This window comes from Pelodiscus sinensis, chromosome 18 (assembly GCF_052426305.1).
Source record: "Pelodiscus sinensis isolate ZL-2025 chromosome 18, ASM5242630v1, whole genome shotgun sequence".
NCBI lineage: Eukaryota > Metazoa > Chordata > Testudines > Trionychidae > Pelodiscus > Pelodiscus sinensis.
In genome coordinates this window covers 3633803-3647989 of record NC_143069.1, presented here as the reverse complement: position 1 = coordinate 3647989, position 14187 = coordinate 3633803, and the positions used below count along the sequence as shown (strand labels likewise).

The window sequence follows — 14187 nt, the reverse complement described above, 5'->3', positions numbered from 1 at the left end:
CCCGCCTGGCGGGACCCCGCCCCACCTGCCCCTGCCCCTGCCCCTGCCCCGGGGAAGCTAGATTTTGCACAGGCCCCAGGGCATTGTAGGTAGGATGGTTTGGGGTGGCCACCTCAGGCCTCGCTCTTTGACAGCTGCCCCCACCATCCAAAGGACGGGAGGGCCCCCCATCTCCCAGCGGGGTCGCGTCACTCCTGTCGCTGCAGTGAGGGCGGCGGGGCCTGACCCCTGCTCCTGCCCCATGCCAGGCCCCCTCGATAATCCCCCGGCTCGTGTAACTCGGGGGAAGGGAAAGAGGGAGAGGGCGGAGCAGGGGGGGGAGTGGGATCGGGGTGAAGCTGGTCCTGGACCCTGCTCCCCACCTAAGGACGGCCCTGCTTGTGAGATAGCCATGGGCCCCGGGGCATTGTGGGGTAGCTGTGGGGAGAGACAATAGCCCTGCCCCAAGGCATTATGGGATACTCATGGGTAGCAGCATGGGCCCCGGGGCATTGTGGGGTAGCTGTGGGGAGAGACAATAGCCCTGCCCCAAGGCATTATGGGATACTTATGGGCAGCAGCATGGGCCCCAGGGCATTGTGGGGTAGCTGTGGGGAGAGACAATAGCCCTGCCCCAAGGCATTATGGGATACTCATGGGTAGCAGCATGGGCCCCGGGGCATTGTGGGGTAGCTGTGGGGAGAGACAATAGCCCTGCCCCAAGGCATTATGGGATACTCATGGGTAGCAGCATGGGCCCCAGGGCATTGTGGGGTAGCTGTGGGGAGAGACAATAGCCCTGCCCCAAGGCATTATGGGATACTCATGGGTAGCAGCATGGGCCCCGGGGCATTGTGGGGTAGCTGTGTACCGGCCACTAGAACCATTCCTAGAGCATCCCCAATGCCCATCGTCGCTCCCTGCTGGCAGAGCTGGGGCAGGGCCGGGAGCAGAGGCTGCAGCCATGGGGCGCCCGTCGGGGCCAGACTCACCCCTACCCTCCACATGGTTATTCCAGGGCAGCCCCATGCGCCCGCAGCAGGAGGCCCCATTGTGTGGGCAGCAGGTGGGTAGGGCTGCATGGCAGGGGGCTGCGGGTTGGGACTGAGGGGCACCCCTGGGGAGGGGTGAAGCTGGGGCTGATCTGTGCCCCATCCTCCTTCGTGTCTTGCCTCCCGGCTTCTGGAAAGTGATTCCCCGAGTCCCTCATAATGGCTTCATGCAGGGCCTGGCGTAGCCGGGGGCTTCCCCCACAGCCAGTGCCCTGCCCTGCCCCCCACAGCGCCCCCTGCTGGGAGAGGCCAGGGCTGGTGTAGCCAGGGGCTCCCCCCACAGCCAGCTCCTGCCCTACTCCCCACAGCGCCCCCTGCTGGGAGAGGCCAGGTCTGGTGTAGCCAGGGGCTCCCCCATAGCCACTGCCCTGCCCTGCCCCCCACAGCGCCCCCTGCTGGAAGAGGACAGGGCTGGCGTAGCCGGGAGCTCTCCCCATAGCCAGTGCCCCTGCCCTGCTCCCCACAGCGCCCCCTGCTGGGAGAGGCCAGGGCTGGTGTAGCCAAGGGCTCCCCCCACAGCCAGCTTCTGCCCTGCTCCCCACAGCGCCCCCTGCTGGGAGAGGCCAGGGCTGGTGTAGCCAGGGGCTCCCCCCACAGCCAGCTCCTGCCCTGCTCCCCACAGCGCCCCCTGCTGGGAGAGGCCAGGGCTGGTGTAGCCAAGGGCTCCCCCCACAGCCAGCTTCTGCCCTGCTCCCCACAGCGCCCCCTGCTGGGAGAGGCCAGGGCTGGAGTAGCTGGGGGCTCCCCCCACAGCCAGCTTCTGCCCTGCTCCCCACAGCGCCCCCTGCTGGGAGAGGCCAGGGCTGGCATAGCCGGGGGCTCCCTGCCCGTACGCCAAGGCATGCCTCTGTCCCAGTGCCACTGCGTGGCCGCCAGGGCCCAGCTGGGCTGCGCCCCCGGCACATCCGGCCCCGCAGACGGGCGAGCGCAAGGCTCCGGGTTATAAATAGCCCCACTCCGGGGTAATTGAATTGGGCTGCAAGCACAGGCTGCCGGGAGTGCACCAGCTGGGGGGGCTGTGTTAACCCCTCCTTGCCTGGGGCTGCTTGTGCTTTCTGGCGTGAGGGGCTGTGGGGGCCCCAATCCTCATCCCCGGGGGGGCTCGGAAGCTAATGGAGGCCACGTTTGTGCCTGTCGCGGGGTGATGTTCTGCCTCCCCCCTCCCCACAGAGCTCTGGCTTTGCCCTCCCTTCCCAAGGTCAGGCAAGAGCCCCCAGGGGACACGCTGCAGCCCTGGCATGCCCGGGGGAGGGGGTCTGGCTGGCTAGTGGCGAGGAGCGGGGAGTGTTGGTTGGGGGATGAGAAGCGGGATCGGGGCAGGGACTGGGTAAGGGATGGAGGAGGGGGCTGGGCAGGGGTGGCTATGTGGTGGGTGTGGAGGGGCTGGGCAGTGGGTGGCTGGGGGTGGGGTGGGAGCTGGGCAGGGGGTGCAGGTGGCGGGAGGGGGCTGGGCAGTGAGGTGGCTGTGGGGTGGGGTGGGAGCTGGGCAGGGGGTGCAGGTGGCAGAAGGGGGCTGGGCAGGGGGGTGGCTGTGGGGTGGGGTGGGAGCTGGGCAGGGAGTGCAGGTGGCAGGAGGGGGCTGGGCAGGGGGTTGGCTGTGGGGTGGGGTGGGAGCTGGGCAGAGGGTGCAGGTGGCAGGAGGGGGCTGGGCCGTGGGTGGCTGGGGGTTGGGGTGAGAGCTGGGCAGGGGGTGCAGGTGGCAGGAGGGGGCTGGGCAGGGGGGTGGCTGTGGGGTGGGGTGGGAGCTGGGCAGGGGGTGCAGGTGGCGGGAGGGGGCTGGGCAGTGGGGTGGCTGTGGGGTGGGGTGGGAGCTGGGCAGGGGGTGCAGGTGGCGGGAGGGGGTTGGGCAGGGGGTGCAGGTGGCAGGAGGGGGCTGGGCAGGGGGGTAGCTGGGGGTTGGGGTGGGAGCTGGGCAGGGGGTGCAGGTGGCGGGAGGGGGCTGGGCAGGGGGGTGGCTGTGGGGTGGGGTGGGAGCTGGGCAGGGGGTGCAGGTGGCAGGAGGGAGCTGGGCAGGGGGGTGGCTGTGGGGTGGGGTGGGAGCTGGGCAGGGGGTGCAGGTGGCGGGAGGGGGCTGGGCAGGGGGGTGGCTGTGGGGTGGGGTGGGGGCTGGGCAGGGGCACTGCAGGGGGGGCAGGGGGCTGGGCAGGGGGGTGGCTGTGGGGTGGGGTGGGAGCTGGGCAGGGGGTGCAGGTGGCGGGAGGGGGCTGGGCAGGGGGGTGGCTGTGGGGTGGGGTGGGAGCTGGTCAGAGGGTGCAGGTGGCGGGAGGGGGCTGGGCAGGGGGGTGGCTGTGGGGTGGGGTGGGGGCTGGGCAGGGGGTGCAGGTGGCGGGAGGGGGCTGGGCAGGGGGGTGGCTGTGGGGTGGGGTGGGGGCTGGGCAGGGGCACTGCAGGGGGGGCAGGGGGCTGGGCAGGGGGGTGGCTGTGGGGTGGGGTGGGAGCTGGTCAGAGGGTGCAGGTGGCGGGAGGGGGCTGGGCAGGGGGTGGCTGTGGGGTGGGGTGGGAGCTGGGCAGGGGGTGCAGGTGGCGGGAGGGGGCTGGGCAGGGGGGTGGCTGTGGGGTGGGGAGGGAGCTGGGCAGGGGCACTGCAGGGGGGGCAGGGGGCACGTCCTGGGCAGGGAGCGTCTCTCCCTCAAGGCCCGGCGGCCTGGGCGGCAGGTGGGCAGCGGGGCCCGGGCTGGGCTAACGTCATTGTGGCTGGTAATGGGCAGACAGCGGCTCCCTGAGCACGGAAGGGGGGGCGGGGGGCGATGGCTCCGTCCGGGCCCCACTCTCAGGGTGCTGAGACCTGCGGGGGTGAGGGGGGCTGGGGACATGAACCCCCTGCTCTGGTGGTGCCCCCAGCGTCCCCCCGCTCTCTCTGGGGGGAGCAGGCCCACCGCTGCCTGGATCCCGTGGGGGAGATGGGGCCCATGGTGACGAGGGCCGGGCCCCAGGTGTCCGGCAGGCCCCAACCCCCCTTCCCCAGGCCCGGCGCCGCTTGCCAGCTGGTTACACAGTAACGAGGCTCAGCCACAGCATCATTAATACAACCGTGCTCCAGCCTCGTCCGCCAGCGCAACTCGCTCCACGGGGTTCGGGGAGGGGAGCGGGGCCTAGTGGTCAGAGCAGGGCGGGCAGGGAGCCAGGACTCCTGGGTTCCATCCCGAAGGCTCCTAACCACGTCCCATAAAGTTTAAGTCCCTTTCCCCTGGGCTGGGAGGTTGGAATCCATCCAACTATCTCTGGGGCAAAATTCCTGGGGGCTTCCCCTTTGCCCCCACCCACTCCTGTTGTGGGGGTCAGCCTGGGAACCCAGCGGCCTCTGCCCTTTGGCAGCTTCCTGGCTAAGCCAGCCCAGGGCCACCAGCCCTGGACAGAGGGGACAGAGCCAGCCACACCCCCCCCCCCAGTGTCCCCCAGGGCTCAGCCACCTCCCTCCTACCATTGGCAAGAGGGTCAGGGTGGGGCGGGGGTCAGGGGAGCTGGGGGAGGGGGTCTGGCTGGGGAGAAACCGAAATGTGGCCCGATTCCTGGAAAGTCTGAAAGGCTACGTCTCCACAGCTTCCCTCTTCAGCAAAAGCCTATGCAAATGAAGTGAGGATTAGCATATTGCCGCGCTTCATTTGCATAATTAATTAGGAGCCGTTTTTGCGCAAGAGGATTTTGTGCAAAAAGGTACTGTGGAGATGGCACCTTTTTGTGCAAGAATGGCTCCTAATTAATTATGCAAATGACGTGTGGCAATATGCTAATCTGCACTTCATTTGCATAGGCTTTTGCGGAAGAAGGAAGCTGTGGAGACTTAGCCAAAGTGTCTAAAAACGCTGGGGGGGGACTGGAATTCTGTCAGCAGCAGCTGGATTCCCCTCCCCCCATGGATAGGGGGGCAGCCAGAACCCCCAGCTCTGTGCCCCCTCCCACTCTGCCAGATTGTCCAGAAACCCCCAACCCTGTGCCCCCCAACCTGCGGCCTCCCACCCCATTGGCCAGGCCTAAACCCCTCGGGATCCCCCTTTGTTCCTATGGGCCCCGGTGGCCTGTGACTCCGCCCAGTTTGGCTGTGGTCCATCCACGGCCTAGGAGCTGAGTGCCTGGGGCGGGCCAGGTGCATTGTGGGCTATTCCCTCGTCCCCTTGCGTGGGGCCAGGTGCATTGTGGGCTATTCCCTCGTCCCCTCGCGTGGGGGTGGGCCAGGTGCATTGTGGGCTATTCCCTCGTCCCCTTGCGTGGTGGTGGGCCAGGTGCATTGTGGGCTATTCCCTCGTCCCCTCGCGTGGCACTGGGCCAGGTGCATTGTGGGCTATTCCCTCGTCCCCTCGCGTGGTGGTGGGCCAGGTGCATTGTGGGCTATTCCCTCGTCCCCTCGCGTGACGGTGGGCCAGGTGCATTGTGGGCTATTCCCTCGTCCCCTCGTGTGGGGGTGGGCCAGGTGCATTGTGGGCTATTCCCTCGTCCCCTCGCGTGGCACTGGGCCAGGTGCATTGTGGGCTATTCCCTCGTCCCCTCGCGTGGTGGTGGGCCAGGTGCATTGTGGGCTATTCCCTCGTCCCCTCGCGTGGCGGTGGGCCAGGTGCATTGTGGGCTATTCCCTCGTCCACTCGCGTGGTGGTGGGCCAGGTGCATTGTGGGCTATTCCCTCGTCCCCTTGCGTGGCGGTGGGCCAGGTGCATTGTGGGATACCTTCTTCAGTGCCCCTGTGCCCAGACCCCCTCACCTCTCTGGCAGCCTGCAGCTGGAGCTCCGCTGCCCATCCCCAGAGCCTGTTGGCACACGGGCTGTGGATACAAATGTGCCATTCCTGCCGGTGGCAGCCCAGTCCCATGCAAAGCACCTGATTTCCCTACACGCCCGGGCCCCAGGCTGAGCCCAGCAGGGGCAGGGGTCTCCCACAGGGAGCTGCCCCATCCCTTGCTGGGGGGCTGCACCTCTTTGGTGGGGGTCTGGCCACTCCAGGAACCTTGTTACTAATGGAGTCAGGGGACGAGCTGCTGCAGCCGGTGACGGGGCTGACGCACGTTCTTTTGTTTCAGTAACTTCAGTGGTTTTGTGGAATCTGCCCGGCAGCTTGGCTGGGCCCCAATTCCCCTCCCCCTCCCCGAGATGGGACTAGAACCCAGGAGTCCTGGCTCCCAGGCCGCCTGCGCTAGCCCCTCACTTTCAACCCCCCCGCCACTTGGTTCACACAGCAGGAATTTGGGACCCGCGCCTCCTGGAGTCCAGCCCAACTCTGTTCCCCCACTTGGTTTCTCCAGGTCCCTTCCGGCCAGTCCCTGCCTCAGTTTGCCCATCTGTGATGGGGGGAGGGGTGAAGGGTGCTGCCCCCTGCCTACCTGTGGGTGCTCTGAGATCCCCATGGACACAGCCTGGTCAAGATACCAGCCTACGCTCCCTCCCACAGGGCCCTGAACCGGGGGCTGGCAAGCAAAGGCCTCGCTGCCCAGCCCCACAGCCATTAACCAGGATCAAAGGCGCAGCCGTGTAGAGAGGGCGCCGTCTCACCTGGCATGAAGTGTGATGCAAATAAATCATCCGTCGCCCAGGGAAGTGGGGGGAGGGGAAGACTGGGATGGGGGAGGGGGGCAGGGACTGCACCTGCCCTGGCTATTCTGCTATGGGGAGAGAATCAGCCAAGCCAGCCCCATTGGCTTTTTCCTGTCTCTCCCCAGCACAGATGCCCCCCAATCCGAGCACTTTGCCCTCAGCCCCACCAGAGGAGCCATGCCATGCCAGTACTGCGCCAACCCCTGGCGGGGATAAAACCAGGCACGGAGGCGCCGCCAGCAGTAGTGGGCTGTTATCCACCCCAGGAGCCGCCCGTAGCCAGTGCCTGCAGGGGCGCAAGGCTCTGGGGGATCGGGCCCGGGGCAGTGGCGGGATCGGGCCCAGGGCAGTGGTGGGATCGGGCCCCATGCTGGTGCTGTGGCCGGGTCCTTCAGGGCTGCACTGGACTCTGGCCTCTCGACTCGCTCGGTCACCCGGCTCCGCTGCCTTTGCCCTTTGGCGCCCGGCAGGGGAGTTCCGGGGCCGGCTGGACGGGCCGAGGGGATTAAGGGATTAACGGCCTGGAAAGGTCTCGCTCACCTGTCGTTGCTGCTGGCCCAGCAGGCGCCGCGGCTCCTCCCATGCTGCTTGGCCTTCAGCCAGTCCGGCCTCCTGGCCCGTAGCCATCACCCCCTGCCAGCCCTCTGCCCTCATGCCCGGCCTCTGGCTGGCCCGTGCTCTTGAACCCATGGCCAATGCCTCCCAGCCCTTGTGCTTCCAGCCAGCTCCGGCCCCCCATCACCCACCACCTTCCTGCCCCACCCGTTGCCTCTCCTGGCCTGGCTGCCAGCCATTCCCCCCCAGCTCAGCCCCCAGCTGTTGCCCCTGGTCCCACCCCATATGGGGGGGTGGGATTCACTTTCTCTCCATAATCTGCTTCTCTTGCCTTGATTCTGAGCAGATCTGGGGCAGGGCTTTGGAGCCTTCCTGCGGGACTCTTGGCAGCCTTAACACTGCCCCAACCAACCTTAACGGTGCCTCTTCGCCACCCTGGCCCCACCTTTAATTCTGCCCCTCGGCACCTTTCCCAGGCAATCTTAACTACCCCTTCTCCCCTCTCCATCCCACCCTTAACTCTGCCCCTTTGCCCCCACCCTGACCTCCCTCATCTCTGATCCTTTGGCCTCCACCTCAGCCTTGACTCTGCCCGGGCACTGTCCCATCTCTTGGATGCACGGTGAGGACGTGGCTCCTGGCTTCCCACTGGTGCCACTGCCTGGCACGGTGCCCCCCACCCAGAGTGCAATGTAGTTCCAGTGGAGGGGCTGCCCGGGGAGGGGAGCCATCCGGAGGGCAGCCCCACACTGCACCTGGATCATTCTTGTGCCTGTGACCTGTAGCTCCTGGTTTCCTCCAGCAGCACGAGCTGTGCCTGACTGGCACCCCACCTCGGAGGGGAGAGCTGGGGGGGAGGACGCTGGCTGGTGGAGGAGGTTGGGGGGAATGGCTGGGGGATGCTGAGTGAGAGGGGCCAGTGGGGATCTGGCAGGAAGGGGGCTCAGAATGGCAGGGGGGTCTGGTGGGGCAGGGGGCCTGGCTGGAGGGAGGTGGAGATTTTCAGGGGCAGAAGTGGCCCAGCAGTGGGGCAGGAGGACTGGCTAGTGGACAGTGGGGCTGGCAGGGGCAGAGGGGGCCCAGCTGGGGAGTGGGGAGAGGTTGCCTGATGGGCAGTGGGGGCGGGGGCCCAGGATATGGGCAATGGGGCTGGCAGGGGCACAGGGGGCCCAGCTGTGGGACAGAGGGACTGGCTGGTGGGGGGGACAGGCTGGGGATTTAGGGGGGCTGGAGGGAGGCCATCTGGGGAATGGAGGGAGGCTGGCTTACGGGGATCTGGCTGAGGCCCCCCCCCAACCCCAGCCAGGTGATCAACTACCAGGCCACGAAGGACGGATGCCACGGCCGGCGGGGGCAGGCGTCTGCACTGGGCTCGGCCCCAGCACTCCCAGAGCTGTCCCAGCTTTCCCCTCCGTGCCTCAGTTTCCCCTCCATGGCTCCCAGGATGCCCCCTGACTGACCCCCACCTTGGGCCCCACGGCAGCAGGCCAGGGATGGGCCCAGACCTGCCAGTGCCATGCGGCAGCCTGTCCCATGGGCGCCCGGGCACCGAGCCAGGGCTACCGGCCAGCAGGTCCCGCTCCCAGAGGCCCTAGGGCTGGCGGCAGGACGGCCTCCCCGCCTGCGAACTGGGTCACGCCGACCCATGGGACCGCCCTGCCGTGCTCGCTCCCAGCCTGCCCGGGGCTGTGCGAATGGGCCCCCGGCCAGGCGGGACGCAGCGCCCCCGGCATTCCTGCCACGGCCTGGCTGTGTAAATAAACCCGGGAGGCCTCGCGCCGCCGAGCGGGGAGCGACCCTGAGGCCGGGGCACGGCTCTGTCCCTGGGGTCTCCCGGGACCTGCGGGCTCCCTGCCAGTCTGTCGTGGTCGCGGCTCTCAGGAGTCGCCGTCTGGGACAGGCTCGAGGAGGGCTCTGGGGCCGCGGCTCTTCTCAGGGCAAGCTGGGACAGCCGGGGAAGCCGCAACCCCCCCCCCCCCGGGCCTGCACCCCACTCTGCAGTCAGCACTGACCCCCACAAGGCACCACAGGAGGGCTCAGGGGTCAGGAACACAGCGCAGGGCGGACCCCGTCATCGGGAACTTACAGCACAGTCCTTCTGGGTGGGGGTGGAGAACCCAGGGTCTGGTGTCCTGGACTCCCCCCTCTGAGTCCTGGAAAGCTGTCTGCCAGTAGCCCTCCTCTGTCCTTTGTTATTGTAGGGTCTCTCGTGAGCGCTGGGCTCTGCGCCAGTCTGTTATTGTAGGGTCTCTGAAGCGCTGGGCTCTGTGCCGGTCTGTTATTGTAGGGTCTCTGAAGCGCTGGGCTCTGTGCAGGTCTGTTATTGTAGGGTCTCTGAAGCGCTGGGCTCTGCACCGGTCTGTTATTGTAGGGTCTCTGAAGCGCTGGGCTCTGCACCGGTCTGTTATTGTAGGGTCTCTGAAGCGCTGGGCTCTGCACCGGTCTGTTATTGTAGGGTCTCTGAAGCACTGGGCTCTGCGCCGGTCTGTTATTGTAGGGTCTCTGAAGCGCTGGGCTCTGCGCCGGTCTGTTATTAAAGGGTGGAGCATTTTCCAGAGCAGGGACAGGGTGTGCTCCCCCATGCACAAGGAGGCTGGTAGGGCCGGGACCCTGGGGCATGGGGCACCAGACAGCCTGCCCCTATCTCCCACAGCTGGTGAGGATCTGGGGTTAGCGGGGGGGTCACTGGCAGGGGTGAGGGGCTGGAGGGCCACATGAGGGGGGAGGTGGGCCGCTGCTATGAGGCAGGGAGTGATGGGGGGCTGTGGGGAGCCCGGGAAGCTGGCTGGGGTGCTGCAAGGGGAAGAGGTGGGGGGGCCGGTGGGGACTGGGCAGGGGGGTTGGGTGAGGGGCCTTGTGAGGCGAGTGCTCCTAACGCGCTCTTCTCCTTCCCCAGGGGCTGCGTCCCAGGCTCCCTGCCCCCCACTGTCATCCCAGCCGAGCCCGGGAGCTGCTTCTCCGCGGAGGCCGGATGGGGCTGGGCTGAGGGGGCCCCACGCCAGGGCCCAGCCGGGGGCTATGGACACCCTGCCCCGGGGAGCCCCGCGAGACGTCCCACTCGGCTCTGTGCTCCCGCCGACAGCCCTCGCGGTGAGCGGCCCGCCCGGGGCCCCGTGGCGATGCGGCTGTGCAACGCCACCCTACTCAGCTGCCACGTGGATTCCAAGATCGACCACCTCTTCCCCCCCACGCTCTACATCACGGTCATCGCCCTGGGGCTGCCCACCAACGGCCTGGCCCTGTGGGCCGCCTACCTGCAGGTCCGGCAGCACAACGAGCTGGGTATCTACCTGCTCAACCTCTCGGTGGCCGACCTGCTGTACATCGCCACGCTGCCCATGTGGGTCGACTACTTCCTGCACCACGACAACTGGGTCCACGGGCAGGAGTCCTGCAAGCTCTTCGGCTTCGTCTTCTACACCAACATCTACATCAGCATTGCCTTCCTGTGCTGCATCTCCGTGGACCGCTACCTGGCCGTGGCCTACCCGCTGCGCTTCGCCCAGGTCCGCCGGGTCAAGACGGCCGTGGCGGTGAGCGCCGTGGTCTGGGCCATCGAGATCGGGGTCAACTCGGCGCCGCTCTTCCACGACGAGCTCTTCCACGACCGCTACAACCACACCTTCTGCTTCGAGAAGTACCCCATGGAGAGCTGGGTGGCCTGGCTGAACCTCTCCCGCGTCTTCCTCGGTTTCCTCGTCCCCTGGACGCTCATGCTCTTCTGCTACCAGGGCATCCTGCGGGCCGTGCGCGGCAACGTCTCCACCGAGCGGCAGGAGAAGGCCAAGATCAAGCGCCTGGCCCTGAGCCTCATTGCCATCCTCCTCGTCTGCTTCGCCCCCTACCACCTCATCCTGCTGTCCCGCAGCGCCGCCTACCTCCGCCGGCCCTGCGACTGCAGCTTCGAGGAGAGGGTCTTCGCGGCCTACCACACCTCGCTGGCCTTCACCAGCCTCAACTGCGTGGCCGACCCCATCCTGTACTGCTTCGTCAACGAGGGGGCCCGCGGCGACGTGGCCAAGGCCCTGGCCAGCCTGCGGCGCTTCCTCGCCAGCGCCAAGCCCCAGGAGATGGCCAGCGCCTCGCTCAGCCTGGACACCCCCCTCTCCTCCAAGAAGAGCAGCTTCAGCCGGCTCCCTGGGGCCCCCCGGCCCCCGCTGCCCCCGGGCCCGCCCGACGAGGGGCTGCAGATGAAGATCTTGACTTGCAACCAGTGAGCCGCCACCCCGAGGTGTAAATACGGCGCCCGTCGGCTGAAGGACGGCCAGTGGGCCGGGCGTTGCGGGGGCGTGCCCAGAGAGGCCCTAGGGGCCGCGGGGCAGGGGGCTGGGCCAGGACGGACGGACCCCTGGGTCCCGCAGACACGGGAGGAGGGGGAATGGCCGTAATGCGGCTGGATCCCAGGCGGAGCGACGGAGGGATGGGCGGGGGCGGATGTCTGGGTGGGAGCAGACAGACTGATAGAGGCAGGGGGGTGTGTGGGCATGGAGGGAGGGACGGGGGCTCTGGGCCTGGATTGAGCGGGGCTGTGAAGGATGGTTGGACAGAGCCACTGGATAGATGAAGGAGGGTAACAGGCTGAGAAGGGATGAAGAGGTGTGACTGGGGACAGAGGGTGTGACTGGGGAGGGCTGGAGGGTGTGACTGGGGACAGAGGGTGTGACTGGGGAGCGCTGGAAGGTGTGATTGGGGACAGAGGGTGTGACTGGGGACAGGGGTGTGACTGGGGAGTGCTGGAGGGTGTGATTGGGGACAGAGGGTGTGACTGAGGTGGAAGGTGCGACTGGGGACACAGGGTGTGACTGGGGAGGGCTGGAGGGTGTGATTGGGGACAGAGGGTGTGACTGGGGAGCGCTGGAGGGTGTGATTGGGGACAGAGGGTGTGACTGGGGACAGGGGTGTGACTGGGGAGTGCTGGAGGGTGTGATTGGGGACAGAGGGTGTGACTGAGGTGGAAGGTGCGACTGGGGACACAGGGTGTGACTGGGGAGGGCTGGAGGGTGTGACTGGGGACAGAGGGTGTGACTGGGGAGCGCTGGAAGGTGTGATTGGGGACAGAGGGTGTGACTGGGGACAGGGGTGTGACTGGGGAGTGCTGGAGGGTGTGATTGGGGACAGAGGGTGTGACTGAGGTGGAAGGTGCAACTGGGGACACAGGGTGTGACTGGGGAGGGCTGGAGGGTGTGATTGGGGACAGAGGGTGTGACTGGGGAGCGCTGGAGGGTGTGATTGGGGACAGAGGGTGTGACTGAGGTGGAAGGTGCGACTGGGGACACAGGGTGTGACTGGGATGGGCTGGAGAGTGCGACTGGGGACAGGGGTGTAACTGGGGAGGGCTCGAGGGTGTGACTAGGGACAGGGGGTGTGTTCGGGGATGGAGGATGTGATCGGCTGTGGAGGGCCAGGGAGGCGCACAGAGGTGCTGTCCCCCTATGCCAGCCCCACCCCTGCCCAGACTGCTCTAGCATGGCTCAATACCAGGCACAGCATCTGGGCAGTGCCCGGCTCTACTCCGGATGTTCCTAGTGTCCCACCCTGGCCCGATTCCCCTCCCCCTGCTCTGGAGGTCGGGGCTGGGGCTCCCTGTGGCCCAACGCCCCCGGCACAGCGTCGCCGTGGCCAGGCCGAGCTCCCAAACCCACGGGCCAGGGAAACTGCCCAGGGTGCCACCCGGAGCCAGCGCCTCGTGGACTGCCCGCCAGGGCCAAGCCTGCCAGAGCCGGTGGCGCCACCATGGACCTGCCCAACAGGACCTCGGGTGACCTCTGCTGTCTTCAGCCACAGCGGCTGGGGGAAGGAGATGAGCCCCCTGGTCCACGGGGGAAAAGAGCCTACTACTGCAGCCGGCTGAAGGCGTGCCTAGGTGGGGGGTGGGCCTTGTCCAGAGCGGGCATGCAGACTAGGTGATGGACGGTGGCCACATGGGACCAATAGCAAGACGAGGCTGCAGGCTACAGCGTGGGGACCAGCGGGCACCCATCCCCGCCGATGGGGCTGTCCCGTGCCAGGCAGTACCCTTGGCCTGACAGTTAAAGAATGGTATTTATTTCCGGGGGGAAAGGGGGAGGCTGGCAGGGCCCCACTGAAGGAGCGGGGCCCTCCATGTTGGGGTCAGGGCCCAGACGTGCCCTGGATCCAATAGCCCCTGCCCCCAAAGGGAGCAATCAAGCTGCTAATGTGGCCCTGCCAGACGCAGACAGTGGGGGGAGGGGTGAACAAAGCCGTGTTTTAATTGAACTCTTTCCGACTCTTCCTCCGTCATAAAGAAACCAACGCGAAGGGCGCCAGCCCCAAGCGTCGCCGAATCCCTTCCGGGTTTAGCTGGCTGGGTGCTAAGGTGGGTCATTACGATCCCCCAGGCTGTCCCAGGGATCCCACCGCTGCCACCAAAACGGCACAGCGGAAGGTCAGCCTGTGGACCTTGGCATTCACTGGGCACAGAATCCCCCTGGGCAGACTCAGGCACGTCTCCAACCTACCTAAACCGGGCTCCTCGCTGCGCTGGGGAGCCAGGACACCTGGGTCCCATGCCTGGCTCTGCCCAACATGCGGAGCAAGTCTCTCCCGTGTCCATCCACTGGGGAGCTCTCCAGAGCCAGGCTGTGTGTCTCAGAGGCTGGGCAGTGCCCATGTTTGGGGTTGGTGCTCCTGGGACCCCCATGGCCGGAGGGCAATCTGAGACAAAGCCAAGGGCAGGTTTCTACCTGCCCCCCACCCCGCTGCTCTAGCCGCACTGGAGAATGCAGCTACTTGGCGCCTTGCGCTGGCGTCTCCCCATCGCCCCAGCCAGCGCCAAGCCCACGTTGGCAGTGGACGTGGGAACCTCGCGCTGGCGCCGGGCAGGGCCCAGCAGGGGAATGCGCTGGCATCAGCTTGGCCCAGCTTGGGGGAGAAGCCGCGTAAGGTTGGGGGGCCCAGTCCCCGCAGGGAGAATAAAGAGCCCCCCCCTTGAAACGGTGTCCGACTCTCCTGATTTCGGAGGCAGCCTGGCAATGGGAGGAAAACCGGGAACCCTGGCCTGGCTACGCTGGGCCCCACGCTGCTCTCCAGATGCCAGCAGGAGGCGCCCAACCAGCGAGGC

At 67.0% G+C, this 14187-nt stretch overlaps 1 protein-coding gene across 1 annotated transcript; it reads left to right on the top strand.

Annotated features, from left to right (window-relative positions):
• Nucleotides 1–10225: 10225 nt before the first annotated feature.
• GPR4 (G protein-coupled receptor 4) lies at nucleotides 10226–13498 on the top strand. The gene has a single exon (XM_075915245.2). It carries the CDS (start codon nucleotides 10226–10228, stop codon nucleotides 11321–11323), a length of 1098 nt encoding a protein of 365 aa, XP_075771360.1. The 3' UTR covers nucleotides 11324–13498.
• The last annotated feature ends 689 nt before the right edge of the window (nucleotides 13499–14187 follow it).